Below are 26,884 nucleotides of genomic sequence, written 5' to 3' on the forward strand. Positions count from 1 at the left end.
ACGAGTGATAAGATTACGGAAGAAGATAAGTTGGCGGAGAGATAAAACGCTCTTTGTACATTGGACTTACAATTAAGAAGAATTTCAAGCAGCGCTGGGAGATCTTACCGAGATCTCGAGAAAAATACCGATAACGTTTTGCATTCTCAATATAATTAAAAATGTTACGTTAAAATAAGGCCTCCTCGTCTACCGCATCGCGGTATAATAATACGAGTCAGCAAATAGTATTCAATGTAATTAATATAATTAGCACATTACTTCTCGAACGTTATTATTCACCGGGTCGTAATAAAGCCGGTCGCTTTCTTAATGTCGTATGCACGTAATAGGGAAACATACGGGCCGCGCAACATCTTATAACTGCCGCGCCATTAACGGCGCCACGATCATTGTAATATACGTTTAGTTTAGTTTAGCACACGAGGGTGGTTGCGAGCCAGCGTGCGATCGACCCCTCGCGTGCCAGCCGAGGGTGCATAATTTATCGCCGCGTCCCGACCACCGTAATGCAATACGTTACACGCTCCGGCATGCATGTGGACTTCGCGTAGGTTATCGATGCTCCCTCAATGTCCGAGGGGCATAACTAACTACCTATAAATAGCACGATCATGTATCGGCATTCATTGCCCAACATCTCCCCATTTGGAGTGAAGCCTCCTACTCGGTAATATGGCAATAGAAAGCAATACAAGTATGTATTTTCGCACCTCTGCTCTTCTCTGTCTTCAATGTGAATGTAATTATTTTTAAAGAAGCGCCAATTGTGATCGAGGTTAATGTTATATCATAAGCACCTTACACTAAGTATCTTAATACTAGTAGATAATTTATTCTGGAATTACTTTATTATTATTAAAAATATTTCTCGCAATGAATTATTTACAGTGTTCTAAAGTGCTTGTAGCATTATTACTGAAATGGACGATTTTTATTTATTATTTCTACGGTTTTTAAGTGGTAACTTATTATTGAGAATTATTTTTATCTAAGTAAGCTTATGAAACATTTTTATTAAACGTAAAGAGAGAGTACTGATCTTAAAATTATCAAAAAATTGCTAGATTATAGAACAGTTGGCACGGGATAAAGACGTCTGATCTCGCGCGGGTAGGGAATACAGTTCCGAGGCATTGATTTAGAATAGAATTGGTTTTTATTGTGACTAGATTACAAACGGGGCCTTTTTTTACGGCGCTCAATATCGCCCAGTAGGAACGTTTACACGTAGCGAGTGAGGTGACAAACGGGACTGAAGAAGATTCTGCGTGACGTTACAAATCACTCACCGCAGGGACTGGGATATGTGATTACGACGAACATTTGTACGACATTGGGATCCATACAAAATAGCGGTCGTTTCTTACGCCTATCTTACATGACTATGCTTCGAGCTCTGTTGACGATCGGCCGCTCGCTGTTGACTTCCGAAGTCGTTCGATTCTCGCGTCGTGTGTGTGTGTGTGTGTGTGTGCCTGTGTATGTGTTTCGTCGTCGTTTCATCCCGTCAAAATCTCCCCGACGCTCCACCACACTCCCCCCGTTATGTGTAATAATTTATACAATTATCTCCGTGGCCTCGACGCGCGGCATAATTACTATACATACGTGATATCTTTTGGGTTTAACTTTGGTTTTGTTTTCTCATAACGCGCGCGGTCTATCAAATCATAAGCTACTTATAAAAATAGGACATTTTCGTTGAATATACGTTAACGCCTTCTCTAATTACACAATCAAGGGTATATACGTATAAGTTAAACATTGTCGTTGGAACGATAAGAGTACGAAGAGGAAGAGAATCGACGGACTTGAAAAATTCAATTGCACGCGCCGCGAGAGGTTACTGTGAATATTGTTTTAGTTAATTATTTCGACAATACTAATTTAGATTTATAACGTACGCCTAGTCGATAGGATGTTCCATACACTGTACAACGCACAATCCGCTTACTTACAGCCTATAATATTTTTATTCTGCTGAATGATCGTTATTATCGTCATTACAATGTAACAATTTTTTGGTATACAGTTGTACGCTCGGCGCAAAAAGAACCGGCGTTCTACTATACATATATCTACAGAATTAGTGAGTACGTAATCCGCGAGGGATCTTTATTTTAGCGTCGTCGTTCCTTCGGAAATTAATCCCCGCCCTATTATTTTACATTGTGTCGAAAAAGAAATTAGAAAGCATAATGCAGCGTACAACGATTTACATTTACGTCACATGATTCTTTTGAAGAAACACGCAATCTTTTCATTTCTCTCAGCGAAATAATACTATTTCGTTATTTTATCGCGTATAGTCAGCATCGCACTCGAATAGTGAACATATTTTCCAAATTAAAAGAGGTAAAGTTGGGGAGGGGGATTAAATATACTTTTCATCGCGGCGAAAGTTTAACATTTGTACTCCATTAACTTTTATCTGTCTCGAGGAATATATGCGAGTTCACCGAACTTACAATCGACCGCGCCCGATATGATCGATTACTCGCACAGTACATCATATTTACATCGTAATCAAATATTTTCAAAGGTAAATTCGGTCAATTCTTTCATCGTGAGAGACACTGGTTCTTTATCCTTTTTTTCTTCCTTTTAATTTTCGCGAAAATCCCGAAATCAAAGATTTAGAGTTGTCAGTGAAATTCAAAATTCGCGAAAAGTAAATATTTTCAATTTTGCGACAAAGTTTGCATCAACATGTATAATTTCAATTGGTTATTGATTAACGCATGACCTCGAACTTTTTATAAAGATTTATGAAGAAGTCATTTGACTATTAGTATTTTTGAAATTTATTACAACTGAATCATTTCTGCGACTCTCGGTGGAGATATAAATGTGATACTTCCGAGCTTAATTCGCTTAGATCAAACATTCGATGTTTAATGAAACGAAACGAGATATCACGATAAATTGGGAGGAATCGGGACAACGCGTGAGTAGTCGATAAAACTCTACTGGCCTCAATCGTCATCCCGCGGTAAAGACAGCGTCTGCGAACCGGACGCGATCGGCGGCGTTGTCCAGCAGTCGAACAACGACGGCCAGTAGCCGGTGGCGGTAGTCGCGTGTTGCCAGTAACCAGTCAATCCGGTACTGCTTCCAGTGGCCGTACCCGGTCCACCTACGCCGATGCCAACTCCCACGCCAATACCACCGGCGGTGGCGGCTACCACCTGTTCGGGATTCACCATGCTACTCGTCTCGATGACACTTCGCTCGTCCACTTCCATCTTTTGGTCCGCCGCGGGCCCGTCCTCATCGTACATGAGATAATGCGGGTGCGAAGTCGTCGACGATGGCGTCGACGATAGCGTCGGCGAGGCGGCGGACCTAGGCCTGGGTCACTCTTGCGACCTGAGCTGATTGTCGCTCGGCTGGCCTGACACCGTGGCTGCGGTCGCCCCAGCGGCGGACTGCGGCACCACTTGATTGCCGCCGCCGCCGCCGCCGCCGCCGCCGCCGCTGAGGGAGCTCCCAGAATTCGGATTCGTTACGCTGTGATGATGGGGGCTAGACGTAGCCCCCGCTTCGCCTCAGACCTGGGCCCTGGCGGTGGCGTTGGCGTGTGCCTCGGGACCACCCGGGGAATGAGGGTTCGCGCCGGCCGCTGTTGTCAACGCGTACTGACAGGCGCTCAGACCACCGCCGCCACCGCCGACGGAAGACGCTCTCGAGCTCACGGGACTTATACTTCCGGCTGTGGTGCCGCCTGTGGTGCCGCCCGCGCCGAAAGAACCGCCGCCGCCGCCACCGCCGTAACCGCTGCTATGCTGTTTCGCCTTCATTCGTAGGGAGGCGATGCTACTCGACGTCATTACCGTGCAGGACTCGGGCGACCGATGGTGAGGCCCGTAGACCGGCGGTCCATAAGGATGATGCGGCGCCGCCGGCGCCGCGTATGGACACGCCGCGCCAGACGCAGCGACCGGTGAGCTCGCGACACCAAGACCGGAGCCCATCCCCGGTAACATAGACGTGGCCGCTTGGCCGACCGAAACTGACATGCCGCCCACGTGGCTGCCCGCGACCGACGTCGCCGCGGCGTTAAAGGGATTCACTGGGCTGACCTGAGCGTGATGGTGATGATGCGACGCCGCAGGCACGACTGAGCCCAGGGTGTTCATCCAGGGAAAGCTCTTGCCGCTCAACGGCGATGGTACCTTCGCCGCCCAGTTGTTGTACGTGCTGTACGAGCTGTAGAGGGTGTCAGGATCCGGGAACGGTTGGGTGATGAAGCCGTTGAGGCTGGCTGTACTGAAGCCCGACTTGAAATCCGCCGCGGCCTGCGCGGCGGCGTTCATTGCGTTTCGCTCTTTCTTCCGCCATTTCGCCCGCCTGTTCTTGAACCAGACCTAGAAACAGAAAAACGGAACGTTGCGAGAAAAATGTCTCCATTCATTATAATATTGTAGAATATTGTTTGAACAATTTAAGAGATAAATGTCGATTATCTTTTCTCTTCGATATTTTATCTCTGTCTCTAGAATGAGCGTTGTAAACGGACGCTATGTTTTTTACGATATATAGGAAGACTTCTGTCTCCAGATTTTGTTTTCAACATCTATATGTACATCTAGCTCGTATATTGCGAACGAACGCGGAGGAGAAAATGGAGGGAAGGCACAACAATGCGTAGCGTTTCTCGCCAGATTTTGTGAACGTTCGTACGTCACGGGTTATTAGTTATGAACGCAACGAAGAGAGCAACCGGGTGGCGGTTTCGCTCCGTGGTAAACGGTAGACGGTGAGTCTCGAGACAAATAGCAAGAAAACCCCGGCGAGCTCCTCCATCCTGAAATATGACGGCGTTAATTCAAGACGGCCCTTCTTCCGCGCTCGATACCACCGGCGAACTTCGTCAGCCGTTTCCACCCTCCTCCCGTCTCTCTTCGCTCGCCCTTCAACCTACCTACCCACTCGGTGTCCTTCGACTGTGTCGTCTTCTCTTTCTTGACGACGCCCGCCGCCGTCCCTGCTCGCCCCCAACAATTATACGGGTGGTTGCGCTCAGATACACGTCGCTCTCGCGTAACTGTAAGGCAAGGGGCGGGAAAATGCGCGCGACATACGAAGGGTCGGTGGCGTAAGTATTCGACGAAGAGAGGGTCGACGAGTAGCTGGCGGGGGAGCAGAAAGGAGGGAAGGATAGTGAGGGTGAAGCAATGCTGAAGGAGGTCGGCGGAATACTCCGTAAGATGGATGGCCTTACGATCACGCCGTGGAAACGCTAAGAGGCGCGACGGGTCATTGAAAGTGGGGGCGGAAGACTAGCTAATGAAGAATAATGTCCCTTCCTCTCGACGATTATTCCTGGAACGTCGCAACGTAACGGCTAGCCCGAATTTACGAGTAATCTTCGTTGTAGAAACCGAATCGGAATAATCTTAACGGGGACGACTGATGGAATGATGGCGCGGAAGATAAATTGAATTTTAACATGAAAATCACGTGACTTTATGTATCGTATTTCTTTAAGGAGTTGTTATTCTCGTTATCATATTCTTATACTATTATATATTATATTTACCATTAATATTACTATCGATACGCTATTTTTTGTTAATTTTTAAATCGATATTAGAGTGGCTCACTTTCGAATTATCCTCGCGGAGGGTATGTACATGCAGGTGCGTATTTATTTTTTTTTTCCACATCGGTAAGCCGCACGAGGAAACATCATTGGATTTTACGAAGCGGCCCGGTAGCCGCGACAGCATGGGCGACGACGGTAAGCCAGGAGGGAGTAAATTCGATAGGACAGAATGGTACGGCGGGCGAAAGATGCCGCGACTCGAGAATCAATAAACTCTCTCCCGCGCAAAGGCGCACCGTGTACACACAAGATGCCGCGCCCATAAAGTTTAACAGCGTCGCGCGAAATCTCGACCGAGGCCATATCCGGAATGACCGGGAGAGTTTTAATGCTCGGGATTCATAAGCTCGCCGACGAACGTATACGGCTCGAGACCCCGAGCGGGAAACTATCGCTTGACCGACTGGATTCCAGTCTATATTGACCAAATGATCCTGCGAAATCGTGAGAGGAATCGCGTTTGTGACATAAATATACCAACAACGCGTGTCGCATTTCGATAATAATTTATGATATTAATTAATCGGTATATTACGTTAATCTCATTAATAGCTATTTCCAATCCAATTTGACGAATATCCACAAAATATTGGCGCTGCGAGTTACGATATGTAAAATCTGTTTCCACTCGTAGGGCCGCGCGCTTGCCGCAGTTGCGTGTTAATTTTTTCACATATGAGCTAAAAAGATTAGGCGTTATTAAAACGCGTCGGAGCGATCCTCAACGGCTGTTGAAAACATCGAAATATACATTTTCGAAGGTAGCCTGGTTGACGCGATAAATCGAATCCATTGTTTTCCGCTTGGCAACCGGCTCGGAGAACAATGGTCGCGTCACATCATTCGGGCAATAAAATCTCATCAAATCACGACCCCTCGCCACCGTGTAAGCCTCCATTCGCTCTCTTTCCTCCTCTCGCTTGCACGGGCGCGCGCGCGCGCGCGCGCGCTTTCGGCTCAATCTACGAAAGCTTATATAAATGTAATGAGACCGTGACCGGGGATGCCTCATCAATCACACCCCCTACGGCTCCCCCTCCCTGTTCTGTCCCGTTCCATCGTTGGCGTCGCTCTTCCCTATGGTCGTCTTCCGCGCCGCACATACGTCTACGTGCTACATAGACACCCTCGAACACCGCACCGGCCCGTCCGCGGTAATCCCGTGACTTAACATCGGGCTCCGGGCTCTCCGGGTAACCGCGATTTGTTCCATTGCGCTCAGAAGTTGCGCGCCACGCCGCGCCGTTAGTTCCTCGGTCAAGAGAGTCTTACAGCCGAGTCTTACCGGAGCCTGGCTCTTGAGTAAGGCCTATTTAAGCGAAACGCTTTTCAAACGATATCCTACCGGACTGGGGCATCTCGGGGAATTTTAGAGTATCAATTTTTACCGCTATTTATAAATATATTTACAATGAACTTGCAATGGATCAGATATTCAAAGCTTGAAATTACTGTTTGTTCATAAGATTAACTGGAAGTACTAATTTATATTTATTGTCCACTTTTCGACTAAGTTTGGCGAAATAATGTGTATTTTTATATAAAATATAAAATTTATATAAAATAAATCGCTACGCACTACGAAAAGAGCGATTTTGCTAAAGTATTAAAAAATTTAGCTAAATGCTTAGCAGAAAACTATTATGTTGAGTTATCAGAATAATTATAAAAGACGTTTAAGTATGATAATACAAGATTTAAACATTCTGGCAATCACACATAGTTTAAGTATCTTACGTAATTATTTTGATAATCTAAATTATTTCCAGATTTGTATCAAATTAATTTTTAGCAAGATAGCCTTTTTTCTATGTACTTTCCGCTTCTTTCGAATTTCACAAATATTTTTGTCAAATAGATTAGTAGTTTCGACATAGATTACTTTCATGTATATTTTAAAATGAAAATGGTGACGGATATCAGTTGCCAGAGTCGAAAGCAAATTGCCGCATTCGCAAAAAATCCATAACCCATAAATCTGTATTGATAAGCCTTACCGATGACTAGTTATGTTCAAATGAAAATTACGAAGATAGTCCAGAAAGTAAAGATTTGGCTGCAATAAATCTAAAACAAGTAATAATTAAAAAAATGTGTTGCTTATGTAACAAGACTTTACTTATTTTTTTGCATAATCTCCATTTAACTTCAAGTACTTATAACAATTAATTTTGATTTATTAGACAACTGAACGTTCTTTATTGTTTGAATAACTCTCGTATATTAAGAATCTGAAATATGTCCTAAAATGTAAGAAATTTTAAAGCGCCATCGCGACACATGCGTAAACATCAAAAATATAAATCTCTCGATTGCAGTTTCCTTACGTTTTTGTGCATCCTAGATTAACGATCTCGTTCATTTCGTGCGAAATGTTCGCGTGAATTCGTGCGAGTTCGCGTCTCTTACAAGATGAAGGAGGAAGGAGAGAGGAACCGAAGGACGAGCTAAAAGAGGAGGCTGTGGGAGGTGGTAGAAGGGAGAGAAACCTGACATTCGTAGGGTTGAGATGGTGATGGTGGTTGCGCCGGAGGGGAAACTCGAGGGGGAGTTTGAGGGAAGGTTAGTCGTGGGTGTAGAGAGACAGGGAGAGACGGAGAGAGTGAAAGAGAGACGCATGGACGAGGAAACGGAGGTGGAGGTGGAGGAGGATAATATTGATCCCCTCGTAGCCCCGCCCCTCCTCGCCCAGCCGACGCCATCATTATATTATCCACCATCCCTCCGACTCCGTTTCCCGACGTATCGCACACCTACGACCTCTCGAAACTCGCGAAACTATCCGGGCCGTGCACGCGCGTTGTCTTGCGTATCTCGAGAGGGACTTTCCAAAAAAGGGGAAAATCATGGAGGCTACCCTTACGCTCGCCGTTTTCGTTCCTCTTTCTTAACCTCCGCCACCCTTGTTTCGCCCCTGTGTTTTCCAACACCGTAAGGAAAGAGACAGAGAAAACGCCTCGAGGAGGAGCGTTGCCGTGGTGGCCGCGGTGAATTCGTAGCACGGTTTTCCCGAAAATCTTGCGAGGACCAGCGCGCGTGCGAAAGCGCCACTTCATTAAAAATAAATTCCGTGAAGAAGCCGACGGATATCCGAGGGCTTCGCGAGGATTTCACGCCGCAGACTCGCTTCCTCACTCCCTTTCGCTCTATCTCTCGTTCGTTGCTCCTTTTGCCTATCCATAATTCGACGCGCCTTTCTCATTTGTCTCGTAAACGTTACCTCGATGTTCCCCCATTTCTCTTTTCTACTTTCATTGTACTGTGAAGTTAGTTTTAACCCGCGCCTTTTATCTCTTTTTTTTTTTGTTCAGCAGTGCTTCATCACGGGAATTTTCGGATTTTCACATTATCGGCTTTAATAATTGGACACTTTTGTGAATAATGATTTCTGAATATTACCAAAGAACTTTGTAATTGTACAAAATGCACAGAATAAGTTGTATATACGGTATGTACATACTAGAATATCAAAAATATGCATTGGGAAATTAAGAATTAATAAATCTTGCTTTACCCTTTGATCAATGACGCACACTTAATATGTAATACATCATAAAATTTTTAATGCAATTTAACGCCAATTCCGAAAGTCGTCATTTCTTTAGCTTTTGTTTTCCAAAATTGATTATTACGTATCACGTATTGTATCGCATGCGTGATCATTGACGTTATCGAATATTCATTATTAACATTATTCGCATTAGCGACATTATTCAAATAGCCTTTATTTCATCATTATCTAACTTGGTTGTCACATTGCGCCGCGTCACGTCACAAAAATCATGATTGTTGTTACGAAAAGCGCAGGCAATTATTGCGCGGTGAACAAATAGGTACGACGACGTCGTCGGTAGTTACGCGCCGAAAACACGACGGCGGCGGCGCGACACCACTTCGTTAAAAGTAAATTCCGTGAAGTATACCGCCGGATATCCGGGGCTTCGCGGGGATTTGACGGTGGCGCGAAGGTGGAAACCTTTTGTCTGTCGGGAATAAGCGGTTCGCCACTCGTAACTTTGAACTACTCCTACATCTCTTTGCGAAAGCTCTCGCGACACCGTCCGCGATTTATAACAACATCCGCTTTCTCCCGCTCGTGCGCCGCCGCCGCCGCCGTCTCGCGGGAGCCGGAGGAAAAGTTCACGGCGCTAACTAATTTCTGTCGATATTCTTGAGCGCCCTGCCATTCACCCAGGCCCAATTAATCCTACTCACAGTTATGCGAAACAACGTCTCGGTAATTTTTAGGTGCCCCGTCTCGCGAGAAAATAAATACTTTGGGTATATGAAGGTGGCAGCTGCTCGCTTATGGCAGACTCCGCTTACCGCGGCCATCATGGCCGCCAGGATGAATTTTCTCCTTCTCCCTTTTCCTCTATCTCTCTCCTCTCTTCTCCGTCTCTTCTTTCGCTTCCTCCATACGGTATTTCTTTCTATTTCAGCTTTGATCCTCCTTTTTTTTCTCTTGTCCTGAGCAGATCTTTCCTTCTCTTTCTTTCTGCGGCTCCATATGTACCCACACACGTCCTCGCACGCGAAATACACTCTCCGTCTTCTGGTCGTTGCTCCCTCTCTTCGTCCTTTTCCTTACCTCTTCCCGTGCCCTCCGCACCACCCGGCCTCTGTCTCGGGTTCCAACAGTGGCGTCTCCATAAATCTCGCTATAACGCAGAGATGGATCAGTGAGAATGGCCACGTCCGACATAGGGGAAACGGGACACGGCTGCGTTTGTATCGTCGTTGCACATACGCTGCCGTGCATATACGTGGCCGCGGTGCGCACGCGTGTGTGCTCGAGAGTGGAACACGCAGCAAACACGGCAAACCATCGGCCATCAGGAGTGGATACGAATAAAATTCGTCACGTCTGCGACAACGAACCCCGTTTGCACGTATATCAACAACTTGGGTTCGGAATAGTCGATTTCCTCAGTCCGGAGAGGAAAGAAATTTTATGTTTGGATATACTAGATATTTCTTCTTTACGCCGATATATATTGATCGCTTCAATTCCGGCATATCGGTGCGGTAGGCGTTCCAAATCAAATCGAGAAATATTTGTATTACAATGCACTGTCACAGTAACTATGAGAAATAAGCGAAACAGTCTGAACAATTATTAAGATCGAAAAGTAGCTTACGACAGTTTCGGAGTTGAGAATGAAGAGAATCTACAAGTCACGTTGGAATTGTTGTGCAAAGTTCTTCTACTTGGACTACTTGTGTTTTAGCATTTGTATTTTATTTGTCTTTTGCAGTAGCCACGCAGATCGGAAGGATGCAGCCGACGGAACCGAGAAATCGTTCGTGTTAGAGCGTCGCGGAGGGCGGCGCTGAACGATACAAACGGCGTACGAACCGGCGCGCACGACGCGGAATGGGAAGCTGGGCTTTCTCTGTCTCTTTCTCTCTCTCGCACAGGGTGAGTAGTTTTATGGATTTTTTTATCGTTGTGCTGGTGGACCGTAACAGCTGCACAGCCGGTGGGATTCGGATATTCAATGTCGGCGTACCTGTATGGATATTAAATTAACACCCGTAAGCCGCGAGTATTAACAACTTTGCAAAAGATTATACGAGATTATGAGCTCAAGCGGAACACGTGATTTTTAATGCCGGCGTCCCCGTCCTACTAGCTCTCGAGGCTTCTCCATTTCTTTGTAATTTATAAATAGTTACGGCTCATTGCCCGCGTTCATCGCCGATTCGTTTCCAGTTAAATACACTTTTTCCTGTTCCCTCCTTTTTTTTAATTCGTTTAGCTGCATCGGCCTCTGTTAGGCCGTGATTCTTTCGTGATATCGGCGCAAGCTGTCTGTCTGAAAATTTATCGCGAAACGTATTAGGATCATGATTTATTTTTGTCTGGGTCTTTTTCATGAACTCAATGGAACGAATTGTCTCAACGGGAAGTATTAGATGCGTCAGTAAATGACAACTTTGAAGAGATAGATATTGTCATGTTCATTTTTTGAAATGTACATCAATATTAAATGCAAATAATATTTTATTTGCGTTATTACATATTTAGGTTTTCGCTAAATTTTTATATATTGATTAATATTTGAATTTTAAATCGTTAATTTTTTATTATAAGAAAAAGTTAGAGATGAAAAAAATTCTGAAAAAGATATTCACGTTATATTTTAATCGTTAACATGCAGTTGTTATATCTTATTTCCCTTTGAATAAATTTATATCTCGTACTTTTTACTTTGCTTCAACGTTTATGGACAACCAAGCGCAACGATTTTATTTTGCGACGTATGTACATATCTATTCGGACATCTTTTACAAATCAAGATCACTGACCGTTAAAACCTGGAAAGCATTTCTTATCGCGATAAATCATTGGCCGGAAGAGTGATTAATAGATTTCGAATCATTATCCGAAAATCTGTGCCGCCTCCGACTTTGACCCTGGTTATGCGATATATAAAAATATCACTGCGTAAGATAACCAGGAAAATTTGATGCACTTAAGACTTTAATATTGTTCCGGTTCATAAAATTTTGACGTACCAAATGATAAAATTTCTTTTATCACCAAATAATCAAATCTTTTATTACCAAATAAAACAAATTTCAATACTTTTATAAATGTATGCCTCAATAATTGTTATAATATTTAAAATTATTTATAAAATTAAGATTTGTTTATGATTAACGTAACTCGGTATAATACACTTTACTAAATTTGATTAAAAATGAATTAAAACTGAATTTTTGAACAATTTTAAAAGCTTCGGCATTTTGCGACAGAATTCCGAAACGCGATGCAACGTTCTGTATCAAAAATACAATACCCGATGGAAGATTAACTGCCGCCGGTTCGAATCCTGATTCGCCCGCGGAATACGCACGGTTCGCCCTTTGCCATTTTTCATCTCGTTCAACGTGATATTAACTTGAAAACGGCCACTCTCGGACATTACCGTAAAGCCGATCGTATCTCCGCTTCGATCTGCTCTAAAGCCGAAGCTGGGGAAACCGAAAGAAACCTTTTGCGGAATAAAAACTTACGACACCTAACATTAAATTGAATCTGAGCATCAATTTATCGTGTTAAACATATGTTTACCACCTACGAATAAACGCCAGATGCTTAGGTAGCCGACATGTTTAAACGTATTTATATTCAGTCTCTTCTTTAAACATACGGTCATATTTTAAATAGAGTCTTATAAATCCAGTGAACTCTAAAATGATTGCAAATCTAGATTATCTTATAAATTATATATATATGGATCTATTTTATCTTGCTATTTTGAATTTTTTATGAGTTACGTGCGTAAAATTTCTTTTTCATATAAAACTTTTATGAAATATATTCGATGTATCTATTAATTTATTATATACAAGTTTATTATGCGCGCGAAAGTACAACTGTCAAATCACACATGAGTATCATATCCATTTGTAATACTCTAACGAGTCTAACTGTACTAATAGTAACTCGTTATACGAGCATTACTGCTATTACATACTCATTCTACATCTACAAAAACTGCGATGCGCTCAGCTATACGACTATTTATTTTCCTTCATTAATCGTTGCTTCGCATCGAAAAAGCGCAAGACAACCGCTAGGCAGTACTTTTCGCGTTTACCAGAACTTACGAGCTGGCGATGCCATCAGAACGGGCAAGCCAGGCAGCCAGACAGCCAGCAGCTGCCATGGATTCGACGTTAAACCCGCGTAACCGTGGACCCGCGCGGGTCGAATCGGAAACGAGGCGAGAGGCGCGGTCGCGCGGCGCGTTTGCATACGATGCGTCGCGATGCAAATCGCGGCCCGCGTGATGCAAACGAGATACGGCGGGTGGGCGGGCGATGCATCGCGGTGAGGCCGAGTGTGTGTACCGGAATGCAGCCGAGCGTTGTGCGGCGAGGCTAAAGGTAATAATTGATATATAGCGATAGCATTGGCCGCTGACAGCCGCTAACCCGGCCGAATACGGATGACACTCGGTAATCCTCACTCTCATACCGGTTAGTGTCCACCTATATTCCGCGGCGTCCCATTTCCCATTCCCATGGTGTGTAAGCTTGACTCCTCTCTCTCTCGCTCTCATTCTCTCCTCCCCCCCCTCTCTCTCTCTCTCTCTCTCGATGGCTCTCGTTCGCGCAACCCCTTCGCCCTCTGGACCAGGCTGAGATATACAGACGCTGGATGTGTGTCGGTTGCGCCGCAATCAGGGGTCCGGGAGGGTGGATGATTGCGCGGCGGAGGGAGAGAGAAAGGGAACGGGAATTGGACGGAGAACAGAAAGAGAGCGAGCGAGAAGGGCAGACCTAGAGAATAGAGAAAGAAAGACAGAGCAGCACACTGCCACTGGAGGCTGGAGCACAGAGAGAGCGACTCTCGTGCACCAGCCAGAGCGCCGCCGCGAGGTGTGCGGTGCAACCATACTAATCCGCCGATGGATTTATGGTCTTAATCACCGGCGGATTATCTCGGACAGCCGCGCTCTGCTGCCACCGACCGAAACATACGCCTGCCTCTTTGCAGATAACTGTACCCGGCTTCGCTCGACCTCTCTTTCTCGTTGTTTCTCTCTCTTTCTCTCTCTCTCTCTCTCTCTCTCTCTCTTCATTCTCTTTTGTTCTGTTCCTCTCGTCGACTCTTCGGTACCTTTCTCTCCAATATGACGTTTTCAGATCTTTTATCCGGTACCAAGGGATTTCTACGACGTTACGTTACGCCTGAAAACCGACTAAGTTTTTTTAAAGATAGCGCGCGTCAGTTCATATTGTGCATGGAACAAAAATCTAGTAGAAACTACTTGAACACCAGAGTTGAAGATTTCTTTTCATTTGTGAATAATTCGTTAGGATTTTCTAAAAGATTTCTTCAGCCTCTCTGCTTTACTCAACAGAAGCTTCCGTAATGAAACTTGCATCGGCTTCTTCCGGAGTGCACGTTCCATTATTTTTCATCACGACAAACAGCACGAGTTAAACACCGGGCTAATGAGCGTCGTGTGGAAGGATGTCTTTCGCACTCGGGGTAAGCGCGCGCCACGGCAGATTTAAAATGAAGAATGCCCCCATAATGGCGTTACAGTTTGCGAACGAGCGACGGCTCGGGGATCTGCAGCGTTTTGGTACATGGCGTATAGCACCGTGGCGGGAACACCGTACCACGCTATGTGTGGTTCTATAAATCCACCAGGGCTTACTGGCGCAAAGCCTCCCCTGCGGCCTGCGCGCGGCACTCTCACCTCTTTCCCCATGTGACCTCCTATCTGCCCACTCTCTTCTACCCCCTGTGTCCCCCCGTTCCTGTGCCCCCTTGTTCACGCACACTTCTTCCGCACGCTTTTGCCGTCTTGCGATACCGACCACTCGTCGGAACGTCCCGATGAAACGCAAGCAGGCCACCGGGATTCCGAGGAGCATGTCTGGCCACTACTCGCTTGATCCGTTTCGAAGTCACTCGGGGCTTGGGCCGTTCGCGATCCGTCGTTTGTTCGCGAATCAAGTCGCGGAGACGCCGCGGCGAGAGGATTTATACAGCGCTTACGGATTTGCGAACTTTCTAACGGTCTAGTTTCTTCGACGTCGTTTCGTCGCGTTGAATGAAAAGCGTTTTCCTTTCACAACTTCGGAAAAGTCGTCAGGGAAAATATTACTCGAATTATTATCTTGTATTTGAGGTCGTTGTGATGAGACGCGTGACCGGTCTAGAATTTCTAGCCTACATTATGTGTAAAGTGTGATTTTTCTTCAATAATTTTAAGCCACCGTGCATAACACTATTGATATTAATTGCAAGTTTACATTTATATTTATCTCTAATTTGATTATATTTTTCGATCAATATAAATTTATATAAAATAATGCAGCAATAGAAACTACGTGAAAACGTTAAAAAATTTTTTTAATAGAAACTTTTATGAATTAAATGTTTAATAATGTCTAAAATATTTCGTCATTTTTGTCTTTATCTTGTAGAAATCGTTCGTATATTTTACTAATGCACAAGAGATATCATCCGTGGTCAGCACGTTGTTGCCTTTGTAATCGATACCTCGATGCTTCAATGCACCCATTGTGAGGGTCTGTTACTGCTTCATTCATCGTGAGTTTAAATTTTTCGGCTCGTCACGTCAATGTTACTGTTACATTTTTCGCTTTTCTGAGACGATTCTTAAGAAAACAATTCTCGAGCCGTTAATGTTTCACAATGTAGATACTTAACCTGAACCGGTCGAATTAGAATTGATTACATAAATTATTAGTGATATAAAATAATAATATAATAAATTGAAATCATTTGTATTAATTTCTGTTAAAATCTATCAATTATACAGATAGACATTTTAATTGTTTTTTAATTAATTTAAATGGTTTAAAACTAAATTACTCAGTAAATATGAAAATTTTGAAACAGTTTTCGCTTAGTCATGGCTCGAATTATCTTCTACGGAAATGCATTTCTAACAATGAGATATTTGTGATTCAAACTCGCGATAAAATTTAAATTGTTCAATGTAAATAGTGATATTGTAAATTCTCTTACCCTGACTCGAGCTTCCGTAAGATTCGTACAACAAGCTATCTCTTCTCTGGTTGACATATCTGGATACCGGTTCCTCATAAACGTCATCTCCAGATTCTGAAGCTGATGCTGCGTAAAGTGTGTCCTCTGTCGCCTTTGCCTTTTATTCTTTTTGCCATCCTTATCGTCAGTATCGTTGACTCCGACTCCAGGAGAAACAACGCCACCCGCGGCACCCAATTCGTGTTTCACTTCTGGTGGAGTTCGTACACCTGAAAAGTGTTAAGGTATCATATCTTCGACGAGACTAATATCATCTTAAATGTAGGAAACGTGTATTTTATACAATTCTTTTTCTAATAAATCATATAAATAGTTTCTAGAGGTGTTAAAATATATATAAAAGTTATCGAGACGTTGTTATACTTGCCAAAATAATGAAAATTAAGCCAGAAGTATTATGGTCCAACGTATTTAAAGAAGGTGCCGAAAAACAATGTGTGTACAAAGTGTTAATTAGAATAAAAAATACTAATAATATTGAAATAAACTAAAGTCACCATAATTTTTAAATTATGAATGATTAGTTACACCTACTGTGTGATTTCAAGTAAAAATTCATGTATTCAGGCGCATGACTGTATTTACATGCGTATCAATCTGTTATCTATTATTGATTTTCACAGCTCAGGTGATATTGATTGCACAGCTGATTTTGTCTTGTAGCTTCTTATGTAGGTGCTGTATACGTATAACAATCGATAGATGTTGATAAATTGATTATTTAAAAGAATATTTATTTATTGTAATATTACAAGCAATAATTATTCATTTCATAATACTTATTGTTAGATTTAAATGCCTGTGCTTTGAATTTTTAATTTAAATGTAATTTACCTATTTTTGTATTGAAAATATAATAGAATAATACATGAATAGCCAGATCACATGAATAATTCTAATAATGAAAAGCCTATCATATATACATTTATGTATATTGAACGTTTATTAATATTTAATTTGAAATACAAGGGACATATAAAATATTCAGCGTACATTTATTTTGTAAGCACGTTATATATTTTGCAACGATACATTGTTATTATTACTCGCTGGACTGTTTGTCGCTGTATAGAATTTAACGTTGCATACACACAGTTATCGCGTTACCATTCGTACTTCGAATCTCGAACTCCCGAAGGTAGAATTGCATGTGTCGCTCCATATGTTGTTTCATAATTTTCTGAAACGCGAACGCGTCTAGTACTGAACTGACGTTAACCACGATCATTGCCTACTTAATTATACGCTTATCGAATATTAGAGTACGCGATTTCAATTTCGTAATTAGGAGAGTAAAGTTGTTGTTATTTTGTACTTTTTAATTGTTAGTGGATTAGATCAATTCCGAGTTGATCGAGATATCAAAATATCAATGCGTATTAGTGAATCATGATTAAGCCTACATTTTAATATTGGATTAATTATTTAACTCTGCGTATTAATTCACCGTTTGTACATCGCTCATTTTTTAAAATTCTACGTCGCGCGTTGTTGAAAATTCGTTCGTTTCGCTTATTTACAAGACAGCGTGAGTGCTGAACGGATTTTAGCTTCGTGCGATAATACTTTTTTCGTATTAGCCTCCCATTGCAAGCGTAGTACGCGTTACGTGTGATTAATGTCAGGAGTGCCGTGCAAAGTGTCGCGCGATCATAATTAACTGTGTCTCGCGAGAGAGTGTTGTGTTACAGCGCAGTTACAATTCTGCTACTACGTATTGCGTACGGGTTAGCGATAAATTAGGTTTTATTTTAATTTGAGATAACGAATCTGCATGAATATTTTATCAGATCCGCACAAAGACATAGATAAATATACGTGAATGTATTAAGATATCTTTACAAAAATATAACGTTTAATAGAGCTATTACAGTAAGCGGTTTAAATCTGAAATATGCCATGAATTCGAGCACGCGCATTCTACGTGCTATTAAATTTAATCAATTTAAATCAACTTATTATAATTTCAATGTCATAGTGCCATATACTGGTAACGTCGATACATTTCTTTAAATCTTTTGAAATATGTTTACGTCAGAATGTATTTGGAAACGCAAAGTTTATCTAAAAAAAGACCGTATGCTTCAGGTTGTTTTTATAGATGACTGTGGTATAGATACTGTGATCCCAGTGTGTATTGTAAGGGTTGAAGTTTGATTTAATTTCGTTTGATTTCGAATAGGCCTACGTTTTTAGGAAAAGCCACTTTTTACACATTTAATTTATTGAACGAGGTAAAATTCGCTCACGGTTACCAGTTTCGCAGTTTGTCGCAAAAGTATGATGGACTCTAGAGTGAAGCACATGCGAGAACTGACGACTCTGCCGGTTAGAACCGTTATTAGAACGGACGAAGTGAGATCCGCGGCGGAGGTTTGTTGTTAACCGGGAACATAAGACTCCGGGAGATATTTCAATTTGCGGGGATTTGGGCCGCGGGTGAGAGTGTTCCAGCTAAGTGCCGAACAAACGTGCAAACAAACGTAAGCGACCTTTTCCGTTCCTCCTGCCACTCGCCGCTATCTACCATTCCGCGCATTCGTTTCAGAACTCCGTGTAAACGCGATAGAGAGAATGGCGTCCGAATGGCCTCTCCTCCCTCTCCCCCGAACTACATTTTGATTCGAGCAAATACCGTCCCTCCCGTTACTGAATCTAATGTCGAACTTTGATATACGTATGCCCGTGCATATGTGGATATATACTTCGTATTGTTTGTAAAAAAAGCACGTTAAAATTAGGTAACAACATTATTTTTACACGATTTAATAAAATAATGATAGTAATGATTAATCGATACGAAAGATAGAGTCATCTTTTAATACAACGGAATTAAACTGAAGAAGAGAGGAGCTTGTTTTTTTATTCATCATTTATATTGTTTTTTGCAAAGCCGAAACGTACCTTTTCGAATATCCGGCCTGTGAGTGGCATTCGTACGATTCCTTTGCTGGCCAGTGGAGTATCCACCGGAGGGTGTCGTGGGGGTCGCCCCCGGTGTACTAGGATTGCTACCACCGGGAGTGTGAGCGCCATGACTCGCGTCGAGCCTCGCGAGGCCCCCGTTGGTTTCGTCCCCGAAGTCACTCTGCGCCCAGACTGCAAAACACATCACACCCTCTTGCAACGTCGTCTAGCAACACGGTAATCCTTACTTATTCTAGGCAGTAGTAGTCGTGCACGTTAATTGGAGGGTTCCTTTTCGCATTCCGCTAAGTCATTCGCAATATCTCGGCGTACTGCCACTTCAGATTTAATCAAGACAAATAAGTTCAGTTAATAATTGGACCGTTGATATTATGAATGTCACTGTTAACTATAATCTAATATCGAATAATCCATAATTGAAAAACTGATTATTTTTCTAATGGATGAAAAATGAATTTTATTCCCGAGGACCCTTTTAATTGCGTTTAATTGTGAAATAGCCACTTTAGATTGCATATTTCTCACAATATGGCAATACATATGTCGCATGAATGGGTCGATTAATAATCGGGTGTTACCTCGCCCACCCAAATAAAAGTTATGTCTCGCTATGGCGAGCCGCCCCTCAATCAACGGCTATTTATCTACCGACAAAGTAGACGCGATAAAAAGACAAAGACATATTCTCCGCCGCGCCTTTCCACGCTTTGCCGTCGATGTGTGCGTGCGTGCATGCGAAGCCCGTGCGGGGCGGGCTGAGAAGTTAATCGGCTCAGTCGTTTAGTTTCGCTCCGTTTAGTTATATTTGGTTTCCAAGGGAGCAAAGAGGAGGGACTTGGTTCACAATTAGTCGGCGCATAACTCGGGCTGATTTAGTGCCGCGGTGCCTACTACGAATCATGAAGACGCGTGTGTCATTTTACCTCGATACCGCCAAGTGTGTGCGCGCCGCACACGTGTTCGTACGAAATAAAAGAGACTTCTTGTGCGATATTTTCAATGGCGGAGGTCTTAGTATTCTTGAACTGAAGCTTTCGAATTGATTTTTTTTGTGTGTGAAAAGGCGAGACCCTCTGGTGCAGAGACGAATAATTTTTTCACAAAAATATATTTATTTAAATCAAAATAGTTTTTAATTTAATAGAGAAATTTTGACATTTTTATTTACCAATTTCTGGTACAATTTCTAATATTATTTTACGATCAATAAAACATATTGCGCCTTTTAAATATTATGCAAAATTCGTTTGATATTATTTTATTTCGGTTTGTCTTCTTCTATTTTAAAATAACTAAATAGTTTGAAACGAGAAAGGATTATTTTGATTATTAATAACGAAAGCGATTCAGATAAGAAAGAAAAATGAAATGGTTCGTAGAAAGTTCGGTAAAGTTTTCACTCGCGCCTATTTCAAGCAAAGTTATGACATTTCGGTAGAGAACTCGGTTAGTACAGTTTATCACGGCACCGTTTCAGCGTGCGTGTGCATGACTGCATGCGTAAAATTTTTTTGGCAACGGAAGACATACTTGTCAACGTGTATGATATTTTAGCAGGCGTATACATTCTGTAGTATTAATTTACGTGTTCGCGAGTTATAAACGTGCGGCGTAATTGAGGAAATCGTCAAAACTGTTGACAGACGTGTGCCAAACACTTGACGGTACTCAAATGCTTTCTCCATTGCTTGATACCTTCTTGTTAACATTTTGATTGTCAAGCTGATTTTGACTTGGAATTAGGAAGGCGCAATTGTTTCTATATATAAAATATCCACAGTTAAATTACAAAATAAATTTACAAAATTACTCGTAAAGAAAAAATAGAACTATATATATTATTCATATTATAAAATATTTTATAATGTAATTTTAAATGGAATAACTAAGACTTAACTATTGAAACAAACACACACATATATATACTGTGTGTGTGTATGTGTGTATGTGTGTAAACAGAAAAAGGAAAAGTGTGAAATGAATAATTCTTATATTTAATAAATTTAGTATTTTATTTTAATATACATATAATAATAATATTTTATTATTCTTTAACGTTTTTATTAAAAATTAAATATAAAAATGATTCTTAACCGAATAAATACAATTGTCGTATACAAGCAAGGAGCGGAGATTTCCTTACGGAAATTCATACGTTCAGGTATGATATTGCGGTCAAAGTGTTAGGACACAGAAAGAACTTTAACATTCGATAATGGAAATTGCTTTGCGATTTTCGATTTCTCAATTGCAACATGCAAATATGCATGTTGGCATAACTTTATATATATATATTAAAAATCGAGTGCGAATACCGTTCCCAAAGACCGGCAGATTCCTCTCGGGGCACTCTGTATTTATAGCTCACCTATAAATTCGCAGAGAGGTACCTACCATGGGGGAAACGTGGTGAAAATCGCTGTGCCACCGCGGGAAATTGATATTGACGAATATCGCGACTTCGCGTCGTATAAATCAATCTCTCCTGGACGCTGTCGCGCGATCATGCGTGCGAATACTCGTCACGCGTTTGTCACAGTTGCGTCGTGTATATTTATACAATTACTCTTATTTATTGCTTTGGTAGCAGAAATTGAAACCGACATAATTCCAGTAAGTTCGAATTTCGATTCTATGGATGGTGCGGAGAAGGGAGAGAGAGAAAGGGGAGGAAGGGGGGAGGAGAGAAATGATTTGTGTATTTAACTGTGATAATAATTCTCGCGTAAAGTGCATGTTTGAAATATATTTACAAATTAATCTAAATCCATAATGAATAATAATACAAATTGTTAAGTCTTAACATTTTTATATATGTATAATTTATGTTTTGCGTTTTACACACAAGCAGTTTATATTTAACACATATTTTGCAATTTTTTCTTTCTTTTTCAAAGTAAAAGAAATATATATTAGTTGTAACATTTACATTTTTTAAAATAAACAATCATACAAATACTTTCTAGATATGCTAAAATATATGTAAGTCATTGAAAAATTTTTTATACTTGTAAAAATGATGGAAAAAAAAATTAACAAGTGATTCAACATGTGTGGGAAAAGTGCTAAAAAATGAAATAAATGTTAAAGTTTAATCGCAAATTAAATACCAATCTTAATTCCGCTTTTATCAAACATGTTTACTCACGAGCATTATAATATAAATATATAAATGCGGCTTGCGAAGTTTTGCGACTCGTCTGCCAGAATTCATGATTAACTCGCTGACGAAATGCGAGAGCGGATGAACCGTGTCGACAACGGGATTATGTAAGACGCAAAGTGTGGTGCGATTTCGAAGTATAGCTGGGCCATGTTGTGCCGTGCATCGCGGAAATGCTGGTGTCTCTTGAAATTTATCCCCCAAGTTACGCGTAGCTCAACGGACTGAATTCATCCGGGAAACGATCGAGGAATGCTTTGGGGTGTAGATTTCGCTAAGCAGTCTTTAATCTTTAGATCGCAAACAGATCGGTTATTTAGATCACGTGTGACTTGCAAAACACGTAAAAGCGTTTTCCTATGAATCGGCGTACGCAAATAACATCGTGTTCGAGACAGTCTGTTTAAATGAGCAATTTGTTTGGTGTCCGAAGAAAGACAAAAGTAATATGCTGATAAGTTAACAAATAATGATTACGGCTAATCCGCTAAAAGAAGCATTAATTTCTGAAAAATAAATGATCGAATATGGTAATACAACGTAAATTAAAATGTTTATATTATCTTTTACCCTTTTTAAAGTTAAAACACGCGAGAATCCTTTCAGTTTTAGGATCATCGTTTGTTTACTACGAAGGTATTTAAATGTTAACTGAGGGATATGCCCGTCTTCCTCGTTTCGATAAAGATAATGTATACCGACAGAATCTCCTACACGCCGCTGCTTGTATATTATTTCAAGATTAGAGTTAATCACTTAATCTACACGGTGATCTGACTAACACTACTCGAGCGACCTACTCACCGAGTAAAATTTATAGACTGTCATTTCTCACGCTTCAATATGTTGCAAACAGATGCATAAGGTTTTGTATCTCTCACCGCCGAATTTTTATTGCACCCCCACTCTCTCTTCGATGAAGCGCGGTATTTTACCACCACAATTAATCGCACAAATACTCTATATTTAAAATATGTTATGTTTGAATTTGAATAGGCGATCATTTCGTTAAATAAAAGTTTAAAAGTTCCAAAGCTAATTGAATAGTTGAGCGTAAAATCGTGTCGGCAGTACTTGAATTTGCCGCGACGATACCGCGCGAGGAGGGGTTGCGAATATTTTTACGTGCGCGATGATAATAAATAAACAGCGTGCGGGACGTGGCGCAATGATTTTCCAGAGTGTCGTTCGTGGATACACTTTCCTCGTGTCTAGCGCGCACGTTTCCCACGAGATCCCCTGCGGAGTTCTCGGAGGCTTAAGATGTCGTATCGTTTGACGGCTGTGTGCTTGTCCGCCGGCGGCCACCATGGATTCGTGGCGGAGTTACCGCGAGGATACGAGAGAGGATCCCGAGAGGGCGGAATGTGGCCTCGACACTCTTCACCCCGCCCTGTCAAACACGTTCGACACTCCGATCCCGTTCTCGCGCGCTCGAGCATTTCGTTTCTCGAAGAGAGAGAGAGAGAGAGAGAGAGAGATCATATATTGATCCCTCGACCTGAAAACGTCGAAACAATATGGACCTTTCTTCCCGTCGACGCAGACGAAGGTTGGTTTCATACGTCGGACATCTGTCCGAAATATACGGCGCGAGACGTAACATGAATATTAATAAAAGTCGCCAAATGGACGAGATTAGACGAATGCGAGCGTGAGATAACGAGAACGATTAAATCGCATTGTTCACGAAATAAGAGTCGATTTCCGGAAATGAGAGAAAACAAGAGAGAGAAAGAGAGAAAGAGACACCCGCGGCGCCACGACGGATTCTCTTACACCAAGTGTCGCGTTGCGTCGGTTCGCACGTGTTTTCACACTGAATAAGAGAAGAGGTCGAAACTCGGCCCATGAAAGCGTGTGTGGATGACAGGGGGAGAAAGGAGCCGCAATGTACGGTCGAGCGGACGGGATAAAGAAAAGCGAGAGTTAGGACGTCGAACGAAGGGAGGAGGGAACAGGGATGAGAGAGAGAGAGAGAGAGAAAGAGAGAGAGACAGGTTGTAACTCACAAATTTATTACTTTTCCCCGCGCTTCGAGTTATTTTATGCCAAAGACAAACCGGGTCCTCTTCCCTCCGTCCTCATGCGAGAGCGAGGGGGGAGACGACGACGGGAACGAATATCTCAACTGCCTCGTCGCGCGCGTTTTTACGCCCGCGGGATATATTAGTGGACCGCTAATCCGCACGGATTTTACGGGACGGCTGTGCACGCGAGGACGCTGTCGTCTTCGTCGTCGTCGTCGTCGTTGTTGTCGTTGGCGACGAGCGACAGCGACGATTGCAACGGCGAAGTCGCGCGCACAGTTTTCATCCCGTTCCATTTAGCCCCATCGACTCTCTCTCGTCCCGATCCCATGACCTCGGCCATGCCCGAGTTTGCGCTCGGGCTAAGTCGACTTACGCCCTTTCGTCGATATCGCGATGTTACAGTGAACTCTCTGTCGGACGACGTCGTGCTATCGAGACCCCCGGAATAACCGGGGGAGTTTCAGAAAATTCGCATAAAAATCGCGGCAATAGCACCTAAAACGGTCTCTATATACAGCTGGTGATATATAATATATAGACTAGGGACTAATGTGAAGTAATTTACTCTAATACTGCAATACAAAGATAAATAACTAGCTGAATTAATTATTGACAAACACACACGCGAGCAAAATTCTGTTGTAATAACGATAGTGAAAATATTATGTATTTTATTTTAAGCGTGGTTACTATAATATCGAAAATTAATATTTGTCTGTAATACGCGAGTGAATAATGCAATTTCGTTAATTTTTCGATACCCCGCGCGAGTATAATCCGGGCCGTGATAACTGTACGCACCGTTAAGCCGTGGAAACTATAAAAGCCGCGGATTATGATTTAGGCCATTGTAGTCCGATCTCCGATACAAAATTAACAGTGCGCCGTTATTTCGAACGCTGCTGCTTTCATCACCCGTAGTAAGTTTTACTCGCGGCGCAGCAATAAAGCTCGCATCAATATACGCGGCATCGATCAAGAGATATTTGGCGAATTGACATTCCGGTGCCATTAATTTATTGCCGTAATCAAACGGAAATATCTCCATATCTCTGGAATGAAATATGTTATCCGTTTCGACTACGGTGCATACATATGAATGACAGTTTCTGTATTATAGCATATGTAAATAACTATGAAGAGTACTTTTTCGTAAAGAATTCAGATATTAACGGATTATTTACACAATATTCATTTATGTAAACAATATTATGTATATATTAATGCAAATTGTACTTTGTATAAATAGAGCATGCAGATGGGACTATTAATTCTCCGTTTACAATCTGGGTTTTTTTGGCACAATTAAAATTTTACTCTCAAATTTCAATTTTTATTAAACAAATATTTTACTATTTGACTAAAAAAATTCTTTTTTAATGTAAAAAGATGTTAAAATTGTAGACAGAGATAGAGATAAAAATATGATTACAAATAAAGAGTTAATATATGTTTTCTCAAAGACTTGGACTATTTTACGTTCGGTTGGATAGCCAATGAGAAGGTGAGCATGAATACGTGACACATGGGATAAAAATTGTGCGTGTTTAGTGGACCATGGCGCGACATAATTCGACGAAAAAGGGGATTATGAGGGTTGGCGAAATATATGTATCGCGCAGCTGCGAAGTGCTTGAAAAGTCACATGAAATAGCTCAGTCATCGAAATTCGCTTATGCTATTATACTTCCATTAGGTCCGGCAATGCTCTACTAAAGTTAATAATCTAATATCTCCCCTCTCCATACAACAAATCGATCAAGCATAGAAACTGAATATCCTCTTTGCATTAAATTAACCTCTTCTATTTGGAATTGATGATTTTTCTCTTGATTATTTTCTTTATTTAACCCGTCACATTTTTATTCCTCTGACAAGACAAGGCGCAAGTCTTTTTTCCTTGACGAACGCGCGTTTTCCTCGATTCTGAGAAAACCAAAATGTGTCACGTATAAGGGATAGCGTTTCTCGAATGACGGACGAGCGCAGCCGTGAGTCCAATAATTACTAAAGCGTGCGATCCCCGTAACGAGAGGAACGTCGGGGTTACGTCAGGGGTTGAGGTACGACGGCATGGTGAGAGCACCTGCGGGCCCAGCAGCAGCCTGCTCGGGCGAGAGAAAGTCCTAGTCCGCCGCGCTAGGTCTCCGCCCCTAATCTCCTAATCCTTGGCTTCCTTAGGAAGTCGTTTATTAGTCAACCGCAACCGGGCGCTATGCGTCACCGGGGCAAAGTATTTTGTATCCGGAGTCTTAAAATCACTTTGCCTATAAATACATAACGACACTCGTGCGCCGTGTCACGCCGATGGGTCTCGTTAGTGGAGTCAACTACGTTGGAAGACATAGATATAAATGCAAACGGAGATTTTAATTGATATATTAATCCTTTAACATATTTTCCTTAATACAAATATTAAAACTTTAATATTCAATTTTCTAATATCAACTAGCATCAAAGGTGCTTTTACAATTTTTGATAATGTTAGCGATTCGTCATGTGTGTGTGTGTGTGAAATTACCTAATTGTGTGTAAAGTGCTCGAGAGAGATTATCCTAGAGTGTTTTGTCCTACGTGGAGAT

The 26,884-nt window shown here is 42.0% G+C and overlaps 2 protein-coding genes across 4 annotated transcripts in view; both read right to left on the reverse strand.

Moving 5' to 3' along the window:
• Nucleotides 1–1,140: 1,140 nt before the first annotated feature.
• On the reverse strand, nucleotides 1,141–3,509 carry LOC114254994. The gene has a single exon (XM_028192600.2). It carries the CDS (start codon nucleotides 3,282–3,284, stop codon nucleotides 2,979–2,981), a length of 306 nt encoding a protein of 101 aa, XP_028048401.1. The 5' UTR covers nucleotides 3,285–3,509; the 3' UTR covers nucleotides 1,141–2,978.
• Nucleotides 3,510–3,522: 13 nt separating this feature from the next.
• Nucleotides 3,523–26,884, reverse strand: part of LOC105829584 (pituitary homeobox x) — a 31,365-nt gene continuing 8,003 nt past the window's right edge. Inside the window, exons 2-4 of one of the 3 annotated variants that reach the window (XM_036286924.1) lie at nucleotides 19,083–19,277; nucleotides 16,137–16,369; nucleotides 3,523–4,370 (exon numbers count right to left, since the gene is read on the reverse strand). In XM_036286924.1, coding sequence (XP_036142817.1) covers nucleotides 3,552–4,370; nucleotides 16,137–16,369; nucleotides 19,083–19,277 — 1,247 coding nt within the window. In that variant the 3' untranslated portion in view covers nucleotides 3,523–3,551. Of the gene's footprint in view, nucleotides 4,371–16,136; nucleotides 16,388–19,082; nucleotides 19,278–26,884 lie in introns of all 3 variants that reach the window. The other 2 variants (XM_012668566.3, XM_036286923.1) reach the window with 2 other exon arrangements.

This window comes from Monomorium pharaonis, chromosome 5 (genome assembly GCF_013373865.1).
Source record: "Monomorium pharaonis isolate MP-MQ-018 chromosome 5, ASM1337386v2, whole genome shotgun sequence".
NCBI classification, from domain to species: domain Eukaryota; kingdom Metazoa; phylum Arthropoda; class Insecta; order Hymenoptera; family Formicidae; genus Monomorium; species Monomorium pharaonis.